Source organism: Nematostella vectensis, chromosome 1 (assembly GCF_932526225.1).
Source record: "Nematostella vectensis chromosome 1, jaNemVect1.1, whole genome shotgun sequence".
In the NCBI taxonomy this organism is placed as follows: Eukaryota; Metazoa; Cnidaria; class Anthozoa; order Actiniaria; family Edwardsiidae; genus Nematostella; species Nematostella vectensis.
The window spans coordinates 11,132,664-11,153,231 of record NC_064034.1 but is presented as its reverse complement, the minus strand read 5'-3'; the positions used below and the strand labels follow the sequence as shown (position 1 = coordinate 11,153,231).

The following is a 20,568-nucleotide window of genomic DNA, read 5'->3' as shown; positions in this document are numbered from 1 at the left end:
AATTTAATGCATCTGTAAATAATATCATGTTTTTCAAGTACAACTACAACTTCGTTTATATAGGTATTTGATTCTAAATGATATAAGTAAAGTCCATGGAAAATAATGTTGTAGACAGTATCCTGCTAATTTGAATATTTTGTAATAAAAGATTGACTGATTAAAATTTGAAGTACTTGGTACAAAGTTGATTTAGACCCCCTCTACTGCTCAAGGAAGGGCTTCTATAGCCATTAGCTAGGCAAGGTTTTGAAAAAGAAGCAGAAACCAGTGCCACAGGGTACCCGAGTATGAATTTTACAAAATAATTTATTAAGCATGCAAAACATACAATATGAGCATGGAAACATCCTACAAACATACTTTCTATATGTTGCAAGTCGCTACAACTAAAACAGCCTAAAACCATAGGGTGCCTGAGTCATATATTTGCATGAAGGACTCAGATAAATATTCAGAGAATGTTTGAGCAGGACGCTATGCTTACTTATTATGAAAAGATGCAATTTTAGCAATTGCAGTCCTTCATTGAAAGTGCGACAGAAACCTCAACAGTTAAAAGACAATAGAATCTATTAGAATCCGCGCTATTTAACAGGCCATCCGTTCTAGATTACCAATCGAACATCCTCAAAGAAACTTCCAATAGATACACTGCTTTCGTAATTTTGAAATATTTCGCGTTCCCTGTTAAAATCATGGTAGATTGTTACGTAATCTACCAGAAGTAATCCGGTGACAATGCGTTTGTAAACCCAAGCGAGTAACAATTAGTTATCGCTGTTGTCTTTGCCTGGATCCCCCCCCCTGCTTATTTGTAAAAGACTTCTGTGGTTGAAATGGGAAAAGAACGAAAAGCGGAACCTAGATTTAAGATATTGAACGATAACTTCGATTTTACGTTGACGTTTCTTTCTCCCAGCGGAATTAAAGAGAAATGTATAATTACCTCGATCTAACGATATTAGATTCAACATGAATATTCACGATTTTTCAAAACAGATCTGTTCTTCTAGTAAGGGAAGTAAAGGATTCTGGTAGAAGTGGTATCGTAAAGGATTCTGGTAGAAGTGGTATCGTAAAGGATTCTGGTAGAAGTGGTATCGTAAAGGATTCTGGTAGAAGTGGTATCGTAAAGGATTCTGGTAGAAGTGGTATCATTTCTTTATAAAGGGAACCTGAATCCCCTATCCCCCCCGGGGGATACCTGTCACACCTTTCGGTAGAATATACTTACAGGTATCGGATAGCTTGGTAACCGCCTAACCAAGCGCACCCGAGGAGCCAGGCCTCCGAGTCACAGCTCCCCGCCCCCCCCGGGGGATACCTGTCACTGTAAAATGAGCGTACGGCTCCACTGGATGTAGCGGTGGTAGATCAAAACAAACCGCGCGCGAAGTCTCGACGTACTGCTCCGGGTTCTCGGTAAAACGGCGGACGAGCTGACTGCGCTGATACTCGGCGGGTAATGTGCGCGCTACTCGACGTACTAGCTCACTCCATACCTTAGAGGCGTTGCGGTCGTCTCGAGGGTAGTCACTATGCTGTGAATTAACCGCAATTACCACTGGTGCGTATATCCACACATGACCTCGAAACACGAGTTCGGCTGCAGTAATAACGTATCTCTGGCTGTGCCACCAGCAGATATCATCGTAATCCGTGGGATATGGTATTAAATAGTGTATTGCGTCCCGATGGAAAGCGTTGAAGCACGCGTCAAAGTGCGTGACTGGTACGTAGTCTACCTTTTCAGAGTTGTTTCTTGATTTCCATTTAGGACATAGTCGACGCCGTTTTTGTAGCATATCTTCTGCGGAGTGATGAATTTGGTAATTAGCGGTTCCTACTGCTGGTCTTTTCTTAACCAAGAACTGCTCAAAAGCTCTCATAGGAGAAATGCTGCGCTCTTCAGACACGAAGCGATTTCTGTACGATAATTGTACGTCATCATCCATGAAAATGTAATATAGGTACTGCTTTTGGCGACTTGTCGATAAATAATAGAGTAGATTTCTCCCCGCGCTCCAAGATATTTTCTCTTTGAAAGTGTAGGCGACATGGGAAGGTGGTACGTTGCCGCATTTACGCTTGTAACTCAGCACAATCACATCGCAATCGCAGCTGTGAGCGTCACCAAATCCCCCAGATTCGAGCAGTCTCGGCGGAATACACACCGCCGTTTGAACGAGATAAATTAATTTTGTTGTACTTCGTGGTACTGGGCGTTTCTCCGACCATTGTGAGCCTTTCTGCCTATGATTAATGAAGAAAAAAGATGATAAGACTAATGACATGAGAACTATCAGGCTTCTCCTTCTACTAAAGGCAGATGGCCGAAAGCATCTCGATTTCATCTCGTGGATTATTTTGTGATGCTAAACTGATGCTACCCCGGTTCCAGAGCCTCGAGTGTCTCTCTATTCAGTGGCCATCGAGAACCAGGGTAAACTGATGCTAAAAATAATAAGTGTTAGCGAACTGGGCCGGCCTGTACTTGGTGTATCCAGGTGACACGCAAGATTGACAGGAGTGGAGAGTGGAATGAGGGATAGAACTGGGGGAGGAAAAAAGATTAGGAATGTAGGTAGGAAAGACAGAGATGAAAAAGAGATAGTATTGGGAAAAAAAAGGGATGGGGGAAGAAATAGGTATAGAAAGAGAAGTACGAGAAGAAGAGGGAAAGGTGACCGAATGCCTGTTATCTACTTTTTTTTCATCGACCATTTTCTTTATTCCTAATTAAATGTTTCGCGTGTTCGCAACGCAAGTACATGCAAGACGTAGACGCGTGATTTATTATTCTGTGTTTTAAATGAGTGTATGAAACGCCGTTGCCAAAGGTTTTATTTGGTTTCGGTATACATCTCTAGTGAATGATTATAGTTAATGATCGTTTAAGCTTTCAGGCGAGTGCGGTTTAATCATAATAAAAATAATAAGTTGAGTTCCATATACACCCAGAAAGAACGCCACATTATAAGGTGACGCCACATTATAAGGATTTGTTAATATAGGATTTTCGTAGTAGGGCGTGGATTTTATGTTGGTTTATATTAAGTGAGTAGGTCAGTTAAGTAGGTGGAGCAAGGCCATTGTGCCGACCTTGAAAGCAAGGAGCAACAGATTTAAAAAAATATATTAGCTCTGTGAAAAATAGATTTAATTAGCAACCAATATATGTCTGCAAAAATCAGGATACCATCTGAGTTCGCAGAACAAATTACAAGAAGTGTTGCGTTTACCGAAGAAAATCTTCGGGCAAACCTTCAAAGAAAATGAGTAACCCCTATCATCATGGAAGCGCAAACATGAAAAAAAAATGCGCAGCTTGCAGGATGGTGTGAAAAGGGAAGGGCTTAAACGATTTTGCCATCATTTACGTTAAACGTGTTAATGTTATTTCTACCTATTAATTAAATGTACTTTGTTACAATCTAAAATTTTGGTTTTCACCTTTTCTACTTTCAACTGTAACCATTACCAACATTCAGGCTCTTTCGCTACCATTCATGTTACAGGGCCACGTTATAAAGTTTGGATATTTTAATTTTTTCGGGTTTTTTAAAATTCCTGCTTTTTGGGGGCACCTCCCGTGTTAAAAGCGAGCTCGGAAATCCGCAAAACAAGCTTCCTTACCAAAGTAACTGGGGTCTTGATTTTAGCGGTAGAACGGTACTTGGGCATCTCACACTTCCACCAGCACGTTCATTACCACCATACATATCGCGCGGAAGAATGCGATGTTAGCCATACTATTGCTACCTCGACCTCTCTGTGTATCAATTAGCCTGCGTAGCGGCGGTGAAGGGAAGGAGAAGAGAAACAATCGGAGCTAGCGGACGGAGATTTGAGAGATAAGGGGAACAAAAGCTTCCTTCTACTTTACCGGTAGTGTGGGAGGAGGAGTGTGTGTTCTGTTTTTCAGTCTTTTTCTCACAATTTTGCGCAAAAGGAATACGTTAAACCTATGGTTTGTGGGTCTACCAGCCACTGGGATCAATATTTTGGGGATGAATAGTGCTTCCCTTGCCGACAGTGACCTCTGTGAGGAGGGTCGTACTTATACTGGCTTGTCTTAGCACCCTGTGTGCTTTCATTTTTTTTTCTTTAGGGGGGGGGGGGGGGCAGTTAGTTGTAGAAGTTTAAAGTTTAACTTTTTAAAATGAACACTTAAAAGCCATTTATTACCATAAGTGAGTTATTCCAATATTTTACGTCTTACAGGCGCCAGTTCGAGAGGGGTCGAATTGATAATTAAGAGTGGTTTAGCCAACGTGTGACTGACGACTTGCCGAATAAAATCATTTGGTAGCTAAGAGATATTCGGCGAGTCAGCGGCAGACGTGAATATCGGCCCTAGATCCGTTTTGGGTGATATTGTTCTCAAGGAATTCATTTTGAATATTGAATTATCTCATCAGTTTAGAAATTATACATCGCCACCAAATTGTGTCCGTAATATCGAGAGTTGACTGTGGCGAGAGTACTTAATAAAGGATGATTTCTTTGCATTCATCGGGATTGTATTTCTGTCTGTTCTAGAGAGGTATCTGCGAAGGGGGTTGTCCGTAAGATGAAGGTTGACTGTATTTCTGTCCGTCCTAAAGAGGTTTCTGCAATAGTGGGTTGTCCGTAAGACGATGCGTTGACTGTATTTCTGTCTGTCATAAAAAGGAGTTTGTACCAGTTTTTATCAGTACCAGTTTTTAGTAACTTGTAACTTCTGGTCACATGCTTAACAAAGCCCCTTTGAAAGCAGCCAAGTCCCAGGGATGTGTACTGAGTCTGCAAACAGCGAGTTCCACCCTCTCCTCATCACATGATCCTGGAGTCTCCCCTGTGTTCTAGATTGGGAAGACCTTGAGCGGGACGAGCGCCATTGGGTAAACAACGCTTTTTTAAGAACATAAACCAGGACGCCACTAGAATGACAGTTAGAATGATGGTCACAAAAACGCCGGTGAAAAACCCTCCTACCGCGGTCATGGCGAGTGTCCTGAAACAACAAATCCTTACTGAGTTTGATGGGCGAAAAACTTACGGCATTAGTCAGAATTGTGCAAGGCAAATGGCTTTGTTTCAGTCTTACCTACCGTGTATAAGGTAGGCCTAGCTTGCACGCCTGACTCACGGAAATTGTAAAAATGATGCAAGGGAAATGTGTTTCAGTCTTACCCACCGTGTATAAGGTTTGCCTAGCTTGCACGCCTGACTCACGGAAATTGTAAAAATGATGCAAGGCAAATGTGTTTCAGTCTTACCCACCGTGTATAAGGTTTGCCTAGCTTGCACGCCTGACTCACGGAAATTGCAAAAATGATGCAAGGCAAATGTGTATCAGTCTTACCCACCTTGTATAAAGTTTGCCTAGCTTGCACGCCTGACTCACGGAAATTGTAAAAATGATGCAAGGCAAATGTGTTTCAGTCTTACCCACCGTGTATAAGGTAAGCCTAGCTTGCACGCCTGACTCACGGAAATTGTAAAAATGATGCAAGGGAAATGTGTATCAGTCTTACCCACCGTGTATAAGGTTTGCCTAGCTTGCACGCCTGACTCACGGAAATTGTAAAAATGATGCAAGGCAAATGTGTATCAGTCTTACCCACCTTGTATAAAGTTTGCCTAGCTTGCACGCCTGACTCACGGAAATTGTAAAAATGATGCAAGGCAAATGTGTTTCAGTCTTACCCACCGTGTATAAGGTAAGCCTAGCTTGCACGCCTGACTCACGGAAATTGTAAAAATGATGCAAGGGAAATGTGTATCAGTCTTACCCACCGTGTATAAGGTTTGCCTAGCTTGCACGCCTGACTCACGGAAATTGTAAAAATGATGCAAGGCAAATGTGTTTCAGTCTTACCCACCGTGTATAAAGTTTGCCTAGCTTGCACGCCTGACTCACGGAAATTGTAAAAATGATGCAAGGGAAATGTGTATCAGTCTTACCCACCGTGTATAAAGTTTGCCTAGCTTGCACGCCTGACTCACGGAAATTGTAAAAATGATGCAAGGGAAATGTGTTTCAGTCTTACCTACCGTGTATAAGGTAAGCCTAGCTTGCACGCCTGACTCACGGAAATTGTAAAAATGATGCAAGGCAAATGTGTATCAGTCTTACCCACCGTGTATAAGGTAAGCCTAGCTTGCACGCCTGACTCACGGAAATTGTAAAAATGATGCAAGGCAAATGTGTTTCAGTCTTACCCACCGTGTATAAAGTTTGCCTAGCTTGCACGCCTGACTCACGGAAATTGTAAAAATGATGCAAGGCAAATGTGTATCAGTCTTACCCACCGTGTATAAGGTAAGCCTAGCTTGCACGCCTGACTCACGGAAATTGTAAAAATGATGCAAGGGAAATGTGTTTCAGTCTTACCCACCGTGTATAAAGTTTGCCTAGCTTGCACGCCTGACTCACGGAAATTGTAAAAATGATGCAAGGGAAATGTGTATCAGTCTTACCCACCGTGTATAAAGTTTGCCTAGCTTGCACGCCTGACTCACGGAAATTGTAAAAATGATGCAAGGGAAATGTGTTTCAGTCTTACCTACCGTGTATAAGGTAAGCCTAGCTTGCACGCCTGACTCACGGAGATTGTAAAAATGATGCGAGGCAAATGTGTATCAGTCTTACCCACCGTGTATAAAGTTTGCCTAGCTTGCACGCCTGACTCACGGAAATTGCAAAAATGATGCAAGGGAAATGTGTATCAGTCTTACCCACCTTGTATAAAGTTTGCCTAGCTTGCACGCCTGTAACTCCGTGTTACCACATGCGTCACACCACGACATCTGGTCACGCACTTGTAACGATGTCACGTGCTTGATGAACGTCTCCAGCGGACAGAGTGTCTCTTTGCAGCCAGGCAGCACGTGGAATTGCAATGGATCCTGGGACGGGTAAAAAAGGGAGAGAAAACAAATAAGGTGTGAGATCCAGAACTTAATAAGCAAAAGTGTTTCCATATGAGATGTTTTACGATGACACCCACACTATCATCGTCAACACCATCGTCATCATCATTACATCATCACCATCAACACCATCATCAGGCGCGTACTCGGGATTGGCTGCGAGGGGGGGGGGCAGTCATAGGTAACATATGGAAAAAGGATATTATTTGACCATCCTTCAATAAGAAATGACACTTTTTGGCGGCCAAGCAAGAGGGGATGTGCCCGCACTCTGTGCATCCCCTCGGTTTTCGCTTGACCATCATCAGGGTATGCTTCACGATCATGACCTCGTCACAATGGCATACACAGAGCCCCCCCTTTCCGAAACACGTTAAAATGGCATATTTCGTCGTTTAAATATGATGTGATGCCGAAAATATCCATTTTAGAAGATGCTGGGGAAAATATCCGTTTCTTTTTCCCAGGGGTCGGGTTTTTTTATTTTTTATTTTGGTAAGGCATTTTAGCACATGAATAATTGCCCGTTTAACCGATCGAGACCCCAGCAACCGAGGGGTTTAACATCTTCCAGGCCAGCAAAAAAAAAAAAAGGGGATGCGGAACAGATCCGTTTCGTGCCCTTGATAACAATTGTGGCATTCACTATCCTCCTACTAGGCATCGTTGTAAACACCATGATAATAGACGCATTGCCGTCAACCATCATCATCGACCATCTTCATCAACAAAGAGAAAACTCCCCATCATCATGATCACCATCTGCCTCTTATATACCATTGCTTGTAATACCTGTCCAGTGTCATTATCCGGTCCATCTCGGAAGCCAAAGCGAACATTATACTCCCCCACATTGGTCTGGAGCAACTCAATGATTACCAGTGAGGCGTAGGATGGAATTGAATGCAGGGTGAGGTCTTTATCCAGCCCAAGAGTCGCAAAGAGAGATGTTATTGTAGGGTAGTGAGCTGAGTAATACAGGAGCTGCAAACCAAGAAAACGAAACAAGTCATTACACCATTATTTTCGCATTTAACATGAGAAACACAAATTTAAATACTCGTAAACTTTGGCACAACATTTTGCCATTTTCGCTAAATTTGGTGTAAATTATTCTATTGGCCATAAAATATGAGTTCGTAAAAAGCGAAAAAGGAAAGGAGCACATATGTTTAACGTGCAAAAATAAGAATTCCAACTTTTTAACAAAGCCAATATTCAGTGTTATTTTTTTGTGTTCCAGAATTTACATAGAAGTTATTTCAAAACATAGCTTGGATAACCTTAGCTTTACGATGCCCTGTCTTTGTCTCCTGGAAATTTTCAGCAATCTCATTGGCTAGAATCCCCCCTCCCTTGCTGCCAATCACGTCAAAGCTGAATTTGTGGCTCTCGACCCAGGCTGCGATGGACTGCACCCGCTGCCATTGGCCTTTTGTCAAATTAAGACTCGTGTCTCCATATACTCGATGAAGATGAATGAAGTCATAGCTAGAGAAACGACAAGGAAAAGTAACAGAATGTTGACCAGCTAAATAAGCAAGGCATAACTCAAGTCATTAGTTCATCATCAAGTAGAAATGTAGAGTACATAGGGCGGAGTTATTTCGAGGGGAGGAAGGGTCATCCTGAAGTTTTAATTGCATTTTTTTCTCTCATAGGGAGAGGCAGAACCAGGACTGCCAAGGTATCCCATTCTTCTTCTAGCCAACTCTTCTTCCAGCTCTTCCAGTTCAGGGCAGTTCTAAAAATAACTGCTGTGAACTATTACAATCATTGGCCTTATGGCCGCGCTTTACAGTCTCAATGTCTATCTCAAAAAGAGGAATAACTTTGACAAATGACTATCAAAAATGCATTGTGCCAAAAAATTGGATTCCATTGCAAAATGAATTACTTCAGACACCCCTCTTCCTCCCTCAAATAGGACAAACTTAAAGTGAAAATAGAAAAAATCAAACCCAAAATTATCCATTTCCTTCACACATTTTTCTTTGTATGGAATTCGAAAAAATAATGCTTCCTCACACATTATAAAAATTTTCTAGCTGTATGTCCTCCATCCCTGTTAAATCTTCAAGCTCCTTTAAGAAATTTGCACTCTGTGATTTATATGATGTGAATTGCTCGCTGTTGTAGAATGCAGAAACTTTTTTCTGGAATGTTGAGCAGTTCATCCAACCACGCAATAGTTGATCATTCTCCACATCAACAGTATGAATAGGAACCTGGAACAAAATCAGTCAAACTAGCATCAATATAATAATAACACCAATAACATAATAATAACAGGCCCGTAGGCAGGGGAGAGGGTGCTCATGCACCCTTTTAATGGCAGGGCCGTAGTCAGGGGAAGAGGGTGCTCATGCACCCTTTTAATGGCAGGGCCGTAGTCAGGGGAAGAGGGTGCTCATGCACCCTTTTAATGGAAGGGCCGTAGTCAGGGGAAGAGGGTGCTCATGCACCCTTTTAATGGCAGGGCCGTAGTCAGGGGGAGAGGGTGCTCATGCACCCTTTTAATGGCAGGGCCGTAGTCAGGGGAAGAGGGTGCTCATGCACCCTTTTAATGGCAGGGCCGTAGTCAGGGGAAGAGGGTGCTCATGCACCCTTTTAATGGCAGGGCCGTAGTCAGCATGAGGCAAGTGAGCCCCTTGCCCCTGTAAATATTTTATGTTTAGTGTTTCACAATTGAAATGTATGAGATAAAACACCTGCTTTTGTTGGATTTATTATCCAGTGGCTAGCTTTGGCTAGGTAAAATTTTTATTCTGGCTACAGGCCTGAATGGAAACCTTAAAAATGCCCCACCCATTCCTCCAACTCAAATCAAGCCTACAGGCCTGAAATAATAATAACTTTTCCCAGTTGACGCCCATTCGACAGGTAGCTGTTTGTTCTCTGGGAGAGACAGCTAAGCATTAATACCAGATGCAATTGCTACTCGACAGAGCAAAAAAATGGCACGAAATTTACAATTCCCAATATATAAGCTCAAGATTCCACATACAAGGAGTTCCTCTGACCAAATGCTTTATTCCAAATTTTAAAGAAATTTAGAACATATGAAATTTAGATATTAGCGAGCAAAGTTGGCTTAATTTCTGATCAGCGCCCGACTTCTCCCTAAAAACGAGGAGAATTCATACTTTGACCATTGGAAAATTGCACTTCAAGCCTCATATCTCAAAGACGAATCCATTAGAAAAGAACACTTTTTGATATGTTGGTTTACATAACAAAAGGAACCTCTCTGCAAAAATTCAAGCTTACCGAAGTAAACCAGACCTTATTTTGGAAAAATTTGACATTCTTTTGCTCTGCCTTGCTACTCTAACAAAAGCACACAGATTTTTTTAACAACAGGTTCATTACGCCATGACATCAGTTTTGTGTCTTATCTGTAAGACAAGAGAAACAATTCCAAACCCATCTTAAATCACCAAAGCTCAAATCTTGCTGCAGCAGTAGGCCATCTGTGCTGCTTCATCAAATCAAATATATGTATTTTAACAGATAAAAGGGCAAAGAGGGCATTTTGATGAAAAACAGGCTCATGATTTGATTCATCTCAGACTCAATGTATGACTGAACCCCAAATCTTTTCAGGCAATGAGAAATATGTTCACCCATTACCTGTTGAATGTTGTATGGTGCTGAGTATATTCTGCCATACGAAGTGGACTGCGTCTGGTTCATTGGGGGGTAAAGTCCAAGCAGAAAGCTTGAGGCACTGCAACCATATGACGATAACATTTGGTTTTGCTTTCTGTCCATGGTAGCAATATACCTGTTGAGTGCCCTGGTCATTATAAGTCAATGTACCTATTGAGTGTCACTGGTCATTATAAGTCAATATAACTATTGAGTGTCACTGGTCATTATAAGCCAATATAACTATTGAGTGTCACTGGTCATTATAAGTCAATATAACTATTGAGTGTCACTGGTCATTATAAGTCAATGTACCTATTGAGTGTCACTGGTCATTATAAGTCAATATAACTATTGAGTGTCACTGGTCATTATAAGTCAATGTACCTATTTTCAGTGCCCTGGTCATTACCTTTAAGTCAATTTACCTGTTGAGTGTTCCTGGTCATTATAAGTCTATATACCTGTTGAGTGCCTCTCGTCATTAAAGTCAATATACCTATTGAGTGCCTTTGGTCATTATAAGTCAATGTACCTGTTGAGCGCCCCTGGTCATTATAAGTCAAAATGTACCTGTTGAGTGTCCTAGCAAAGTCACTGGATCTGACATAGACCTCAGATGCATTATACTTCTCCGTGAGCAAGTTTAAATGTGTTGACTCATTGTATTGTCGTCTGATATACTCTCCCGCCATGAACATCTCATCCATCCCCCTGACAGTCAAGCTACTGTCCCCTCCCTCTACAAATGTTTTGTGGTGCTTGGTGAGAAAGCCACGGCTACCATGCCGAGAGATGACAACAACTTGTTTGATGAGTGGGGAACCTGATGGGCTCAAGATAATTGTGAACATTTATCAAGGTTGAGATCAACAAATAAACATGATTGCTTTACTTATATAAATCTGAGCTAGGATAACAGCTTACATCGTTGTCCGGAAGTGAGATCTAAACTACTAATGATTATCCCTTGAAACTGAATGGGCTCCAAATCGATAATGTTATTTGACTGAAAGGCAATACGTATTGACTAACCTGTTATGGAAATACTAGAACACAACAGCGACAGTAGAAACACGACTAGGAAATGAACAACGCGTCCGGATACTTTGCGACGAATTAGCGACGGATAGGAAAGTTCCATCATCATTTGTTAGTACTACTTCAGATAGCAAAGTGAATATGAACGCAAAATAAAAACCTCAACGAAAACCTTATAAAAGAATTTTAACTCGTAAATTCCTCTGCACGAATGCATACGAGCAATGGTCAGCGGTGGTAAACAATATATCTATTTTTTTTTCGAAATAATTAAAAAATTAGCATGAAGTACCCTAGGATGAATAAAATAATGACTAAGTGTACAACTTGAACTCCCATGCAATAAAAAAACTCTCGACTTTTTCAACCTTCATATCTGACGCCCCCAGCCCCACCCCACCTATCCAACTAGCACTATTGTTTGTACGAGAGGGAAGAAAGACTGGAACTAGTTGCTCAAAATGGCAAGTGAAGCGAAGGGACCGAAGCGAAGAGGTAAATCTTCATTTCTTCATTAGGGGTTTGTGTTATTTATATTTTGCATCTTGGTCCAAATTCTATAAAGTATAAAGATAAGTCCAAAGAGATTTCTTATCGAAATGGCATTCCAACAGCATGGAAATCAAGGTAAGAATCGGTCGAACTTTTTCAACGGTCTGCAATTCTATGACTTTAGTAAGCTTATTACATTCTTTTTGCTGTTGTTGCTTTAGAAGTTCGGAATAGAAAAATCTTACAGGGTCTGGAAGAAAAGAAGCGTCAAATGATGAACCAACAGCAAGGTGGCGGTGCAGGGTAATGTTAACCAGTGTCATCTCAATTTCCCTTCATTTTTATTGCATTGTCTGGATAATAAGAAGAGTGCGAATAAGAGAACTGCGGAGCTAAGAAGAGGAAAATTTTAGGGCAAGGTGTGGGGGCCCCAGGCCATCTCTCCTATCCTCTCTTGCACCCCCCCCCCAAACAAAATTTTCTATCGCCTCATCTCAGCAGCACTTTTTTGTGGCTTTTCCCCACACTCCACCCTGGGTCCTAAGGGATGTAGTTTCCAGCTATCACTTGATAACCAGCTTTGCTTTATAGTCCTCTTCCTGGCCCAAGCCATGTTGCCAGACCACCCACAGACGCTGGCAACACGTCAGCGTCAAGAATACATGAGCCGGTAAGTCATGGATTTTTTTGGTGGCACAGAAAAAGGCACCCCTTCTCCAGATTTTGAGTTTTTGGACCAAAAAACTAAGCACATATGCATATAGTGTCATTGATGTCCGTAGGTCCAACTCAAGTGGCAATGTTTTGTTTTTATTTTGAATTCTTGTCATTTAAAATTTGGACCATAGACTATGTGATTTATAATAAGTTATGTTATTGCTGTATTACAGATTGTGCGTAATCCGTAAAATTCGGACCATAGACTATGTGATTTATAATAAGTTATGTTATTGCTGTATTACAGATTGTGCGTAATCCAAATCAAACCCATCAGTTGGCCATCAGCCAGAGACAAGCATTAGAGGTATATAAGGGGATACAAGGCTAAGAACATCTTGTGAACGAATTCATACATTATCTTACATGACCATTACATGACACATAGCATTTCAGGCCCATAACTAGGAAGGTTCAAAAGAACCACCCACTTGACTGGAAGTTCTGCTCAAATGAAAGAATATTGAAGAACATATTGAAAAAAGAAACTGGTCCACTAAATGCATGTACAACCACCTCCTTCCTTGCTAAATATCCTGGCTACAGGATTTCACTTTCTCTATAATATTAGAAATTCTTACTACTGTACACAGCAAAACTTTCAGTTGAATGAATTTTCTTTTGTGATGTACCTGCTAATCAAAGGGGGTTACATCTTTATTTAATTTTTTTAGTTTTATCAGATCCCCTTGTGATACATGTACATGATATTTTTTTTATATTGATAATAGTTAAAATATACCAAACCAAAAATTACCAAACCACATTTTGGCCTAGCAGTTTTAGTATATATTTTTTCCTTTTTTTTTTCCGCTTGTCATGCCAACTGCCACTTTGCAGCATTTGACATGATTGTCATACTACAAGTCAAGCTTTGGACAAATTGTCCATACACTGATACTTATCCTTGTCATATTTGCGTGTGCATGCTGACTTAATTTACTTGATTGTCACACTACAAGTGATGCCTGGGACAACTTGTCCATACACTGATACTTATCCTTGTCATATTTGCGTGTGCATGCTGAATTAATTTACTTGATTGTCACACTACAAGTGATGCCTGGGACAACTTGTCCATACACTGATACTTATCATTGTCATATATGCATGTGCATGCTGACTTGATTGTCACACTACAAGTGAAACTTGGGACGACTTGTCCATACACTGATACTTATCCTTGTCTTGTTTGCAGCATGCACACTCTGTATCACCTGGATTCTACATCACTCAAGATTCCATGTATGGAAACCTCATTCTTCCAGTAATCCCCAGGGTGGAAAGTGAATAATATGAAACACTCAATTGCTGTTTCACACATCTGCAGACAGGGATTTGAAAGGACCTATCTGCTCAAGTGGAAAGTTAACACCAATGAAAAAAACTGAGTATCAATGCAAGCTTGAATAAAATATCTTAGAGAGAAATGGTCCACTTAATGGTTTAAAGAAGCCCTCTGCTCAAAATCCTATGGACCTGACTCAATTCAAAGAGTGTTGAGGTTGGAAGCAAGTCAGAAAGATACAGTTATTGCACCAAGCAGCTACTCAAGGAGCTGAAAAACAGATTGACTAATTAATACCAGCCACATGATGTTCTGTGTAGTTTTCTATTTGATTGAAGTGTCATAGTGTAGTCTAGATTCTGATCAATAACTGGATTGATCTATTTTGAAGTCAATATCATGAGTGTGAGTTGCAATACTACCAAACTACGATTCCCAAACTCCAGGCACCCCAGATCACTCATAATCACCCACCCCTATAGTACCGCTCTTGCTGCAATGAAAGCCTTGGTTCCCGAAAATACATCTTTCAGTAAATGTAATCAGTAAACTGAAGTTGGCCTAAAGCAGCAACAAAGGCAGATTGCATGCCAAAAAGCAAGAGATTTTTCCATTTAGTTGTCAGCTAATAGATGCCATGCAAAGAAGCTGTAAAAAAAAATTAATTAAAGGGCAAACTCAACAAAAAAATACTTTATTGGAGTAAGAGTAGGGAATAGAGGAAGAAAATTCAACACTACTATTAGATAAAAAGGCTTTTCCCTATTCTTTGTATTGTTACACAATAAAAGCAAAGAAAGTATTATATATGTTCATCTAGTCATCAGAACTTAAAGACCCACTCCAAATAAAATAACATTTGCATATGGAGCTCATAAAAAAATTGTATATTAGATGGACCTTACATTATGCAACCTGTAACAGGCTACAGCTTTCAACTGAAAGAAACATATAATGTCATATAATTTTTTTTTATATTTACAAATAAATTTCCTGAGAAAAAATTTCTTTTCCCTACATTTAAAAGTAGTTCATTCATATGTTTCTTCAAACGTTACTGTGTCGAAACAACTTGATTCCCCTCAAAATGTGGATACTGTATTTTACATTGTTTCTTGAGTGATCATGATTTGAATAAGATGTGTATTTAAAAGTATTAAGAAAGTTGGTAGAGAAGTATTATGAACAAAAGCTGCAAAAAATCCAAAGGGGTCTCTGGTCTTGATTTAGGGTAGGTACATTATATATGATATTATATATTGTTCTGAAATGTAATTCTATTGTTCTTTAGACTTTCGTTTATCCATACTTTCTTTGTTCTTTTGACATTCTGTTGTCGGTTCATTACTATGTATCATATATAACGTACCTACCCGATGTAGGATCCAAGGGTAACATGTTGTGGCTGAAGGAAAAGTATGGTTTTATTGTAACATTTTCCAAGTAACTTCCACCTCCAAAAGCTGAAATTCGCGTTATCCAGACAGAAGGTTACAATGCCTTCATACAATAATTGAACATCAAATATTAAAATAAATTTAAAGTTTCACTTTAAAAAATAACAAGAACATGTTTCAAATTTTATCAGAGCCTTGGCAAACATAGTGTCTGCTTATTATTGCTCTTACTGTCACACTCATCTTGTAGGGAGGGAACGTCTGACACTAAGAAGAAGTTTTGACACCAAAATGTATTATTTGGATAAATTATCTTACAGCTTCATTTGAGTAGTGAAAATAGTATATATAAGTGCAGTATTACAAGCATGGAAATGATTTTTATGAAACATTTTCTTGACTGAACGACATGCCCATATTTCTAGCCATATAGCCACTGACTGTATAAATTGAAGTGAAAGATGTCATTGCGTCCGACAAGAACCAAAGCTTGGCCTTTTGAGCTTGGACTTTTTCTTGCTTGATTCAGAAACAGTTAATTTTAGGTCATCAGTCGATTCACCTAAAACGGGAATAAAAATTTGGTAATCAGAGACATAAATGAGAGCAGGAGAGAGTGATAATAGACCAGCGAAAAGAACATGCTAAGTTTAAGTGAGGGCAATGCTAATAAAACTGCCAAAAAGCTGGATGAAAAATCACCAAAATGGACTTTCACCTTTTTTTTACCAGTACTGGTGTACAGAAGTTTAAAAAGGACTCTCAGGAATACTGAAAGCATTTTCAAACATTAAGACAAAATTGCAAGTTTACATAGGATATTATGATTAATTACAATTTTTATTTTTATATCATTTTATATTTTTATTGCAATTTGAGTAGAGAAAGCTACGTCACTGACCCTCTTGGTTGAGGTGCTCCGAAGAGCTATGCAGGTCCTCTAGATATGGAATGACTGTCATCCCCCGCACCTCATCCCCACCGAGAGGAGGGATAGCCACAGGATCACGAGGTAGAGGGTGGGTCTTTATCACCCATCTGGGGAACCACAATGAATACATCAGAGTCAATGGTCATCTATTATTGGCCTGATATTGGCGTAAGGGTTTTACCTGTGGTTTCGTATTTGCTCGATAGTGAGTCTTTTCTCAGGATCTGGATTCAGCATACCTGGCAAAAATTTAATTAACTTTATGTTTTTATGCCTCTTATATGAAAAAAAGAAGATATGATAAAAGTGAGTGCAGATGGTTAAGGTCATAGGTACCTTTTAATAAGTCGGATAAAGAATCATCTACTTCATCAGGGATTGAGAATTCCCCTTTGCCAATATTCTCAAATAGCCTGTATATATTGTCACCTTCGAAAGGGTATTTCCCTGTTGTTATATTGTATCTGAAAAGCAAAACACATAAACATCACAATCTTTATCATCATATAAAAGAGCCCAGATGATAAAAATGTAATGATTTTTGTAATGGTATAGACATTTTTTTACCATTTCCACTGTTATAAAGTACAAAAATGTAAATCTATAAATTCTGCTGTGAAAACACGATGAATGAATAAATAAATTGTTCTTCACTAGAATTATAGAGTACATTACTCACAGTGTAACCCCTGCAGCCCATATATCCACTTTAAACCCTGAGAAGGTCTCAAGCCCATTAGCTATCTCAGGAGGTTGAAAGGCTGGTGATCCTTGACTAGTGCGACAAGTGTCATCTGCACTGAATGGACTGAGTCTCTGGAACCGTGTAACAAACAGCCATAAATACATCAGACTTAATTGAGGCTCTGTGTTCCTGCCATGCCAAACGAAACCTTGTTGGCTTTTCATGGCAACCAACATGCATTAAGGTTAATGTTTAATCAGAAGTCACACTACATGAGTCAGGCTCAATAGCTTTTGCATAGTTGACATTGACATATGGTCAGCTGAGAATAGTAATTGATTCAGCACAACAAAAGCTTCGTGCCTTTGCCATACACCACTCCTGTGTTCAGAAGCATGCCAAACATTATTTATTAATATGTCACGCTGCTTATGAGCTAGATCCAAATAATGAATCGGGTTCATGAGCTGATCCAAATAATGAATATATATCGGGTCTCAGACAAAACAAAGTTTGTTATTAGAAGATTAGAAATATTTGGTTAAAGATATATTGATGTGTGAAGATGTGATTGAATCTGTGTGATTGTAAGCCTGTGAACTCGTTTGAAGTGGGAAGAAGCTTTAAATCAGGTTTGACAGTATTTTATCAATGTACCTCTGCAACGCCTAGATCAGAAATCTTCAGAGTGCCATCTGTAGACAAGAGTAGGTTACTTGGCTTGATATGTGGGCAGTGTCAAGGAATGTCAATACAATTGGCAAATAACCTAATCAAAATTTGTTCAGCATATTCATTTTAATTTTACATGCATTTCTTTTCCAATGTCCAATATTCAAAAGCTTTTGGAAACCCTAGCAAAAAGTAAGTTGGTGAATTGAAGATGTCTCGTTATTGCTTGAGTTATAAGCTTGATAATTTGTGTGCTTAGTTCTTGAGTTTGGTAAGTGTTGCTCTATGGATTTTATTAGAAAACACTATCAAGCAGATCTTTAATTTGTGTGCTTAATTCTTGAGTTTGGTAAGTGTTCCCCCATAAATTTTATACAAAAATATATCAATAATATTTAATTATCACATCATAAAATATATGCAAAAAATTTTGCAATCTAAGGGCTGGATAGCCAAACCATTTCAATTTTGGGATTTTATGTTGGAATGTCCATTTTTTTTTAAAATCACAAGCTAGAAATCATGTGCTGAACCTGGCTGAGTTTTGTTTCCATTTGACTTTTTGAACATTTAACATTATTTTGATGTCTATAGTGTTGTACTGCTAGTGTTACTAAAGATGATTCAAAAGCCAAAAGGCAATAAAAATATGCATATTGTTCATTTTCCACTTGAAAAAGGATATCTTTATGTACAACGCCTTGACAATGAAGATACTTTAGGCCATCCATCAACTGGCAAAAGTACCTGCAAATAGTGGAATTTCACTCAAACGATGAAAGCAAAACAGCAGTGGGCATTGAATAGGCATATGAAAATGGATGAGGTATGTATATAAAAAAATAATGTAGCAAGTTAGCCTGAAAAAGAATAGCTTGAATTTCATCTTCTCAATTGGCTGATGGAATTAACATTGGATGACGGTCTACTTACCCATGTGCTTGAGATATTGGAAACTTGCGGTCATCAACACTTTCCAGCATCTCTTGTAACTCACCCACACAATACTCAAATATCATATACGTGACAAGGGTTAAGAAAGATAAAAACAAGTGAGTAAAGGAGAGCATTCTTTGGCTTCTATAATTTTTCCTTAAAACTGTTTTGCATAGCTGTACATCATATATGAGTATTTGCCATGCCTTTCATTTTTAATTGCCAACCCTATTATGAGGCTTATAAAGTACTGTATGTGCAAAATTATACAAACATTCTCTCTAACTACTAACTACATTGTTTTCTAGGTTCTTCTTGTGTAACTTGGGCCTCAAGCCCCTCAAATCTCTTAGTTTACTGACCAGCCAGGCTCAGCCAGCTGAGAGGCCAGCTGATAATCTGTGTGTGACTTAAATGTGGGAGATTACTAATGGGAAACTATTAGCATAACCAGTTAAAAACTGATAAAACAGTCCAGCTTAGATATTACAGTAATTAAAGGAGCATTACGGGGGAAGGTCCAGGATTTTTCAGGGGTGGGGGCACCCACCTATTTTACAAAACATATGGCGGGAGGTACATTTCTGAATTAACGCTCCCATACATTCTTATACAATTTTTGTCAGGGGTGGGGGGTACCGCCCCCTCTGAATCCATCAATGAATCATTTAATAATTGGTGGATGATTGGTGGTTAATAGTGAAACATTGTGAGCTTTGACAACAACACTGCAGTTAAAAGAATGATAAAACTGGCAGCCTGTATTGTTACTGTCCTGAGAATTTGAAATACCTAAATAATCTAGATAATAGAAAAATGGCAAACAAAACACGAAGACTTCTTATGTACTGTTAACAAAGTGGGAGTGGGTTATTTGTTCGAGTATAATTAAATTACGTAAACAACATTGCAGTGAGTGATTTCAAAAGGATATATTTTTTGTTTTACTTCGTCGTAAATAACATCATAAAGCTGTATAACATTTTTATGATTCAAACGCTTAAGTAAACGAATTTCCCTGCGAAGAAAAAAGTAATAAATATAAGTTACATGAACAGAGGCTAGACTACTACTCTAAATACTAAACGTTGAGGTTTGGATTATCAACAATTTTAAGAACGTTTGAGATGTTCAAACACAACCGATCATTCTATGAGGGCTTGGAGAATTCACCGCTTGAAACTAAGGTTAGAGTTTGAAAACCCAATGCTCACCTTTTTACATTTTGCTCGCCGTTAGGTATTCGTCTTAACCGTCGCTTTTTCAAAATTTTGACAGCACACCTCCGAAGGTTCTCACAATCTAACATTTCCTTGACCTTTCCATAGGAGCCTTCTCCAAGCATGTCTCCCATCAAATATTTTCCGACAAGTTTAGCTCGCTTTGCACGCGGAGAATAAATTATTTGGTCGGAATTAACGCGATGGAATATAATCGTAGGGTCATCGTTCTCGAGCCACGGAGGAGAAGAGAAATGAGCTAAGGGGTTCACGTCCAAGTCGTTTTCATCGGGGCTCGATCCACCCATAATGAACTGCGGCTGACCTCCATTGCCAGCTACCATACTGTCCACCATTTGGGGACGTAGGGAAAGAGGCAGGAACCATCCAAGATTAGATTTTTCAGCTAGTGGGATGAGGCAAAGCTCCCCTCTCTCTCGACTCAATAACAGCCACCATCTTGGTTTACGTCACACCGCTGCTATGACGTCACGTAAACACGTGACACCTAATGGCGGGCATTTACAAAACCAGTTCAAAAGCAGAGGTGCAGGACCACCCCCGTCTATTTTCTGGAGGTACCCCCGGGAATATTATCTGGGACAACAAACGTAGCA

At 39.6% G+C, this 20,568-nt stretch overlaps 4 protein-coding genes across 5 annotated transcripts; 1 reads left to right on the top strand and 3 right to left on the bottom strand.

Annotated features, from left to right (window-relative positions):
- Positions 1-1,196: 1,196 nt before the first annotated feature.
- LOC125556818 lies at positions 1,197-4,693 on the bottom strand (the record flags this gene model as incomplete). The annotated part of the gene is made up of 3 exons (XM_048734190.1): positions 1,197-2,256; positions 3,640-3,713; positions 4,595-4,693. Coding segments are annotated over 3 exons (1,167 nt in total), but the record flags the coding sequence as incomplete, so codon positions are not given.
- Positions 4,694-4,724: 31 nt separating this feature from the next.
- Positions 4,725-11,921, bottom strand: LOC5517483 (prostatic acid phosphatase). 2 transcript variants are annotated; one of them, XM_048727475.1, is made up of 8 exons: positions 11,608-11,921; positions 11,146-11,398; positions 10,555-10,651; positions 8,950-9,149; positions 8,205-8,412; positions 7,714-7,905; positions 6,731-6,897; positions 4,725-4,999 (listed from the first exon to the last, which is right to left on the bottom strand). In XM_048727475.1, exons 1-8 carry the CDS (start codon positions 11,720-11,722, stop codon positions 4,819-4,821), a joined length of 1,413 nt encoding a protein of 470 aa, XP_048583432.1. In that variant the 5' UTR covers positions 11,723-11,921; the 3' UTR covers positions 4,725-4,818. The 2 variants fall into 2 exon arrangements, with proteins under 2 accessions (XP_048583432.1, XP_048583491.1); XM_048727534.1 differs by having other exon boundaries at positions 11,146-11,406; positions 11,608-11,918.
- Positions 11,922-12,047: 126 nt separating this feature from the next.
- LOC5517410 (SOSS complex subunit C homolog) lies at positions 12,048-14,915 on the top strand. The gene is made up of 5 exons (XM_048728020.1): positions 12,048-12,240; positions 12,327-12,408; positions 12,697-12,775; positions 13,070-13,129; positions 14,021-14,915. Exons 1-5 carry the CDS (start codon positions 12,213-12,215, stop codon positions 14,114-14,116), a joined length of 345 nt encoding a protein of 114 aa, XP_048583977.1. The 5' UTR covers positions 12,048-12,212; the 3' UTR covers positions 14,117-14,915.
- On the bottom strand, positions 14,789-20,443 carry LOC5517484 (serine/threonine-protein kinase STK11). Its single transcript, XM_032387450.2, has 10 exons — positions 19,946-20,443; positions 19,666-19,749; positions 18,729-18,818; positions 18,481-18,542; positions 17,781-17,851; positions 17,118-17,254; positions 16,775-16,902; positions 16,620-16,677; positions 16,409-16,545; positions 14,789-16,069 (listed from the first exon to the last, which is right to left on the bottom strand). Exons 1-10 carry the CDS (start codon positions 20,305-20,307, stop codon positions 15,972-15,974), a joined length of 1,227 nt encoding a protein of 408 aa, XP_032243341.1. The 5' UTR covers positions 20,308-20,443; the 3' UTR covers positions 14,789-15,971.
- Positions 20,444-20,568: the final 125 nt, after the last annotated feature.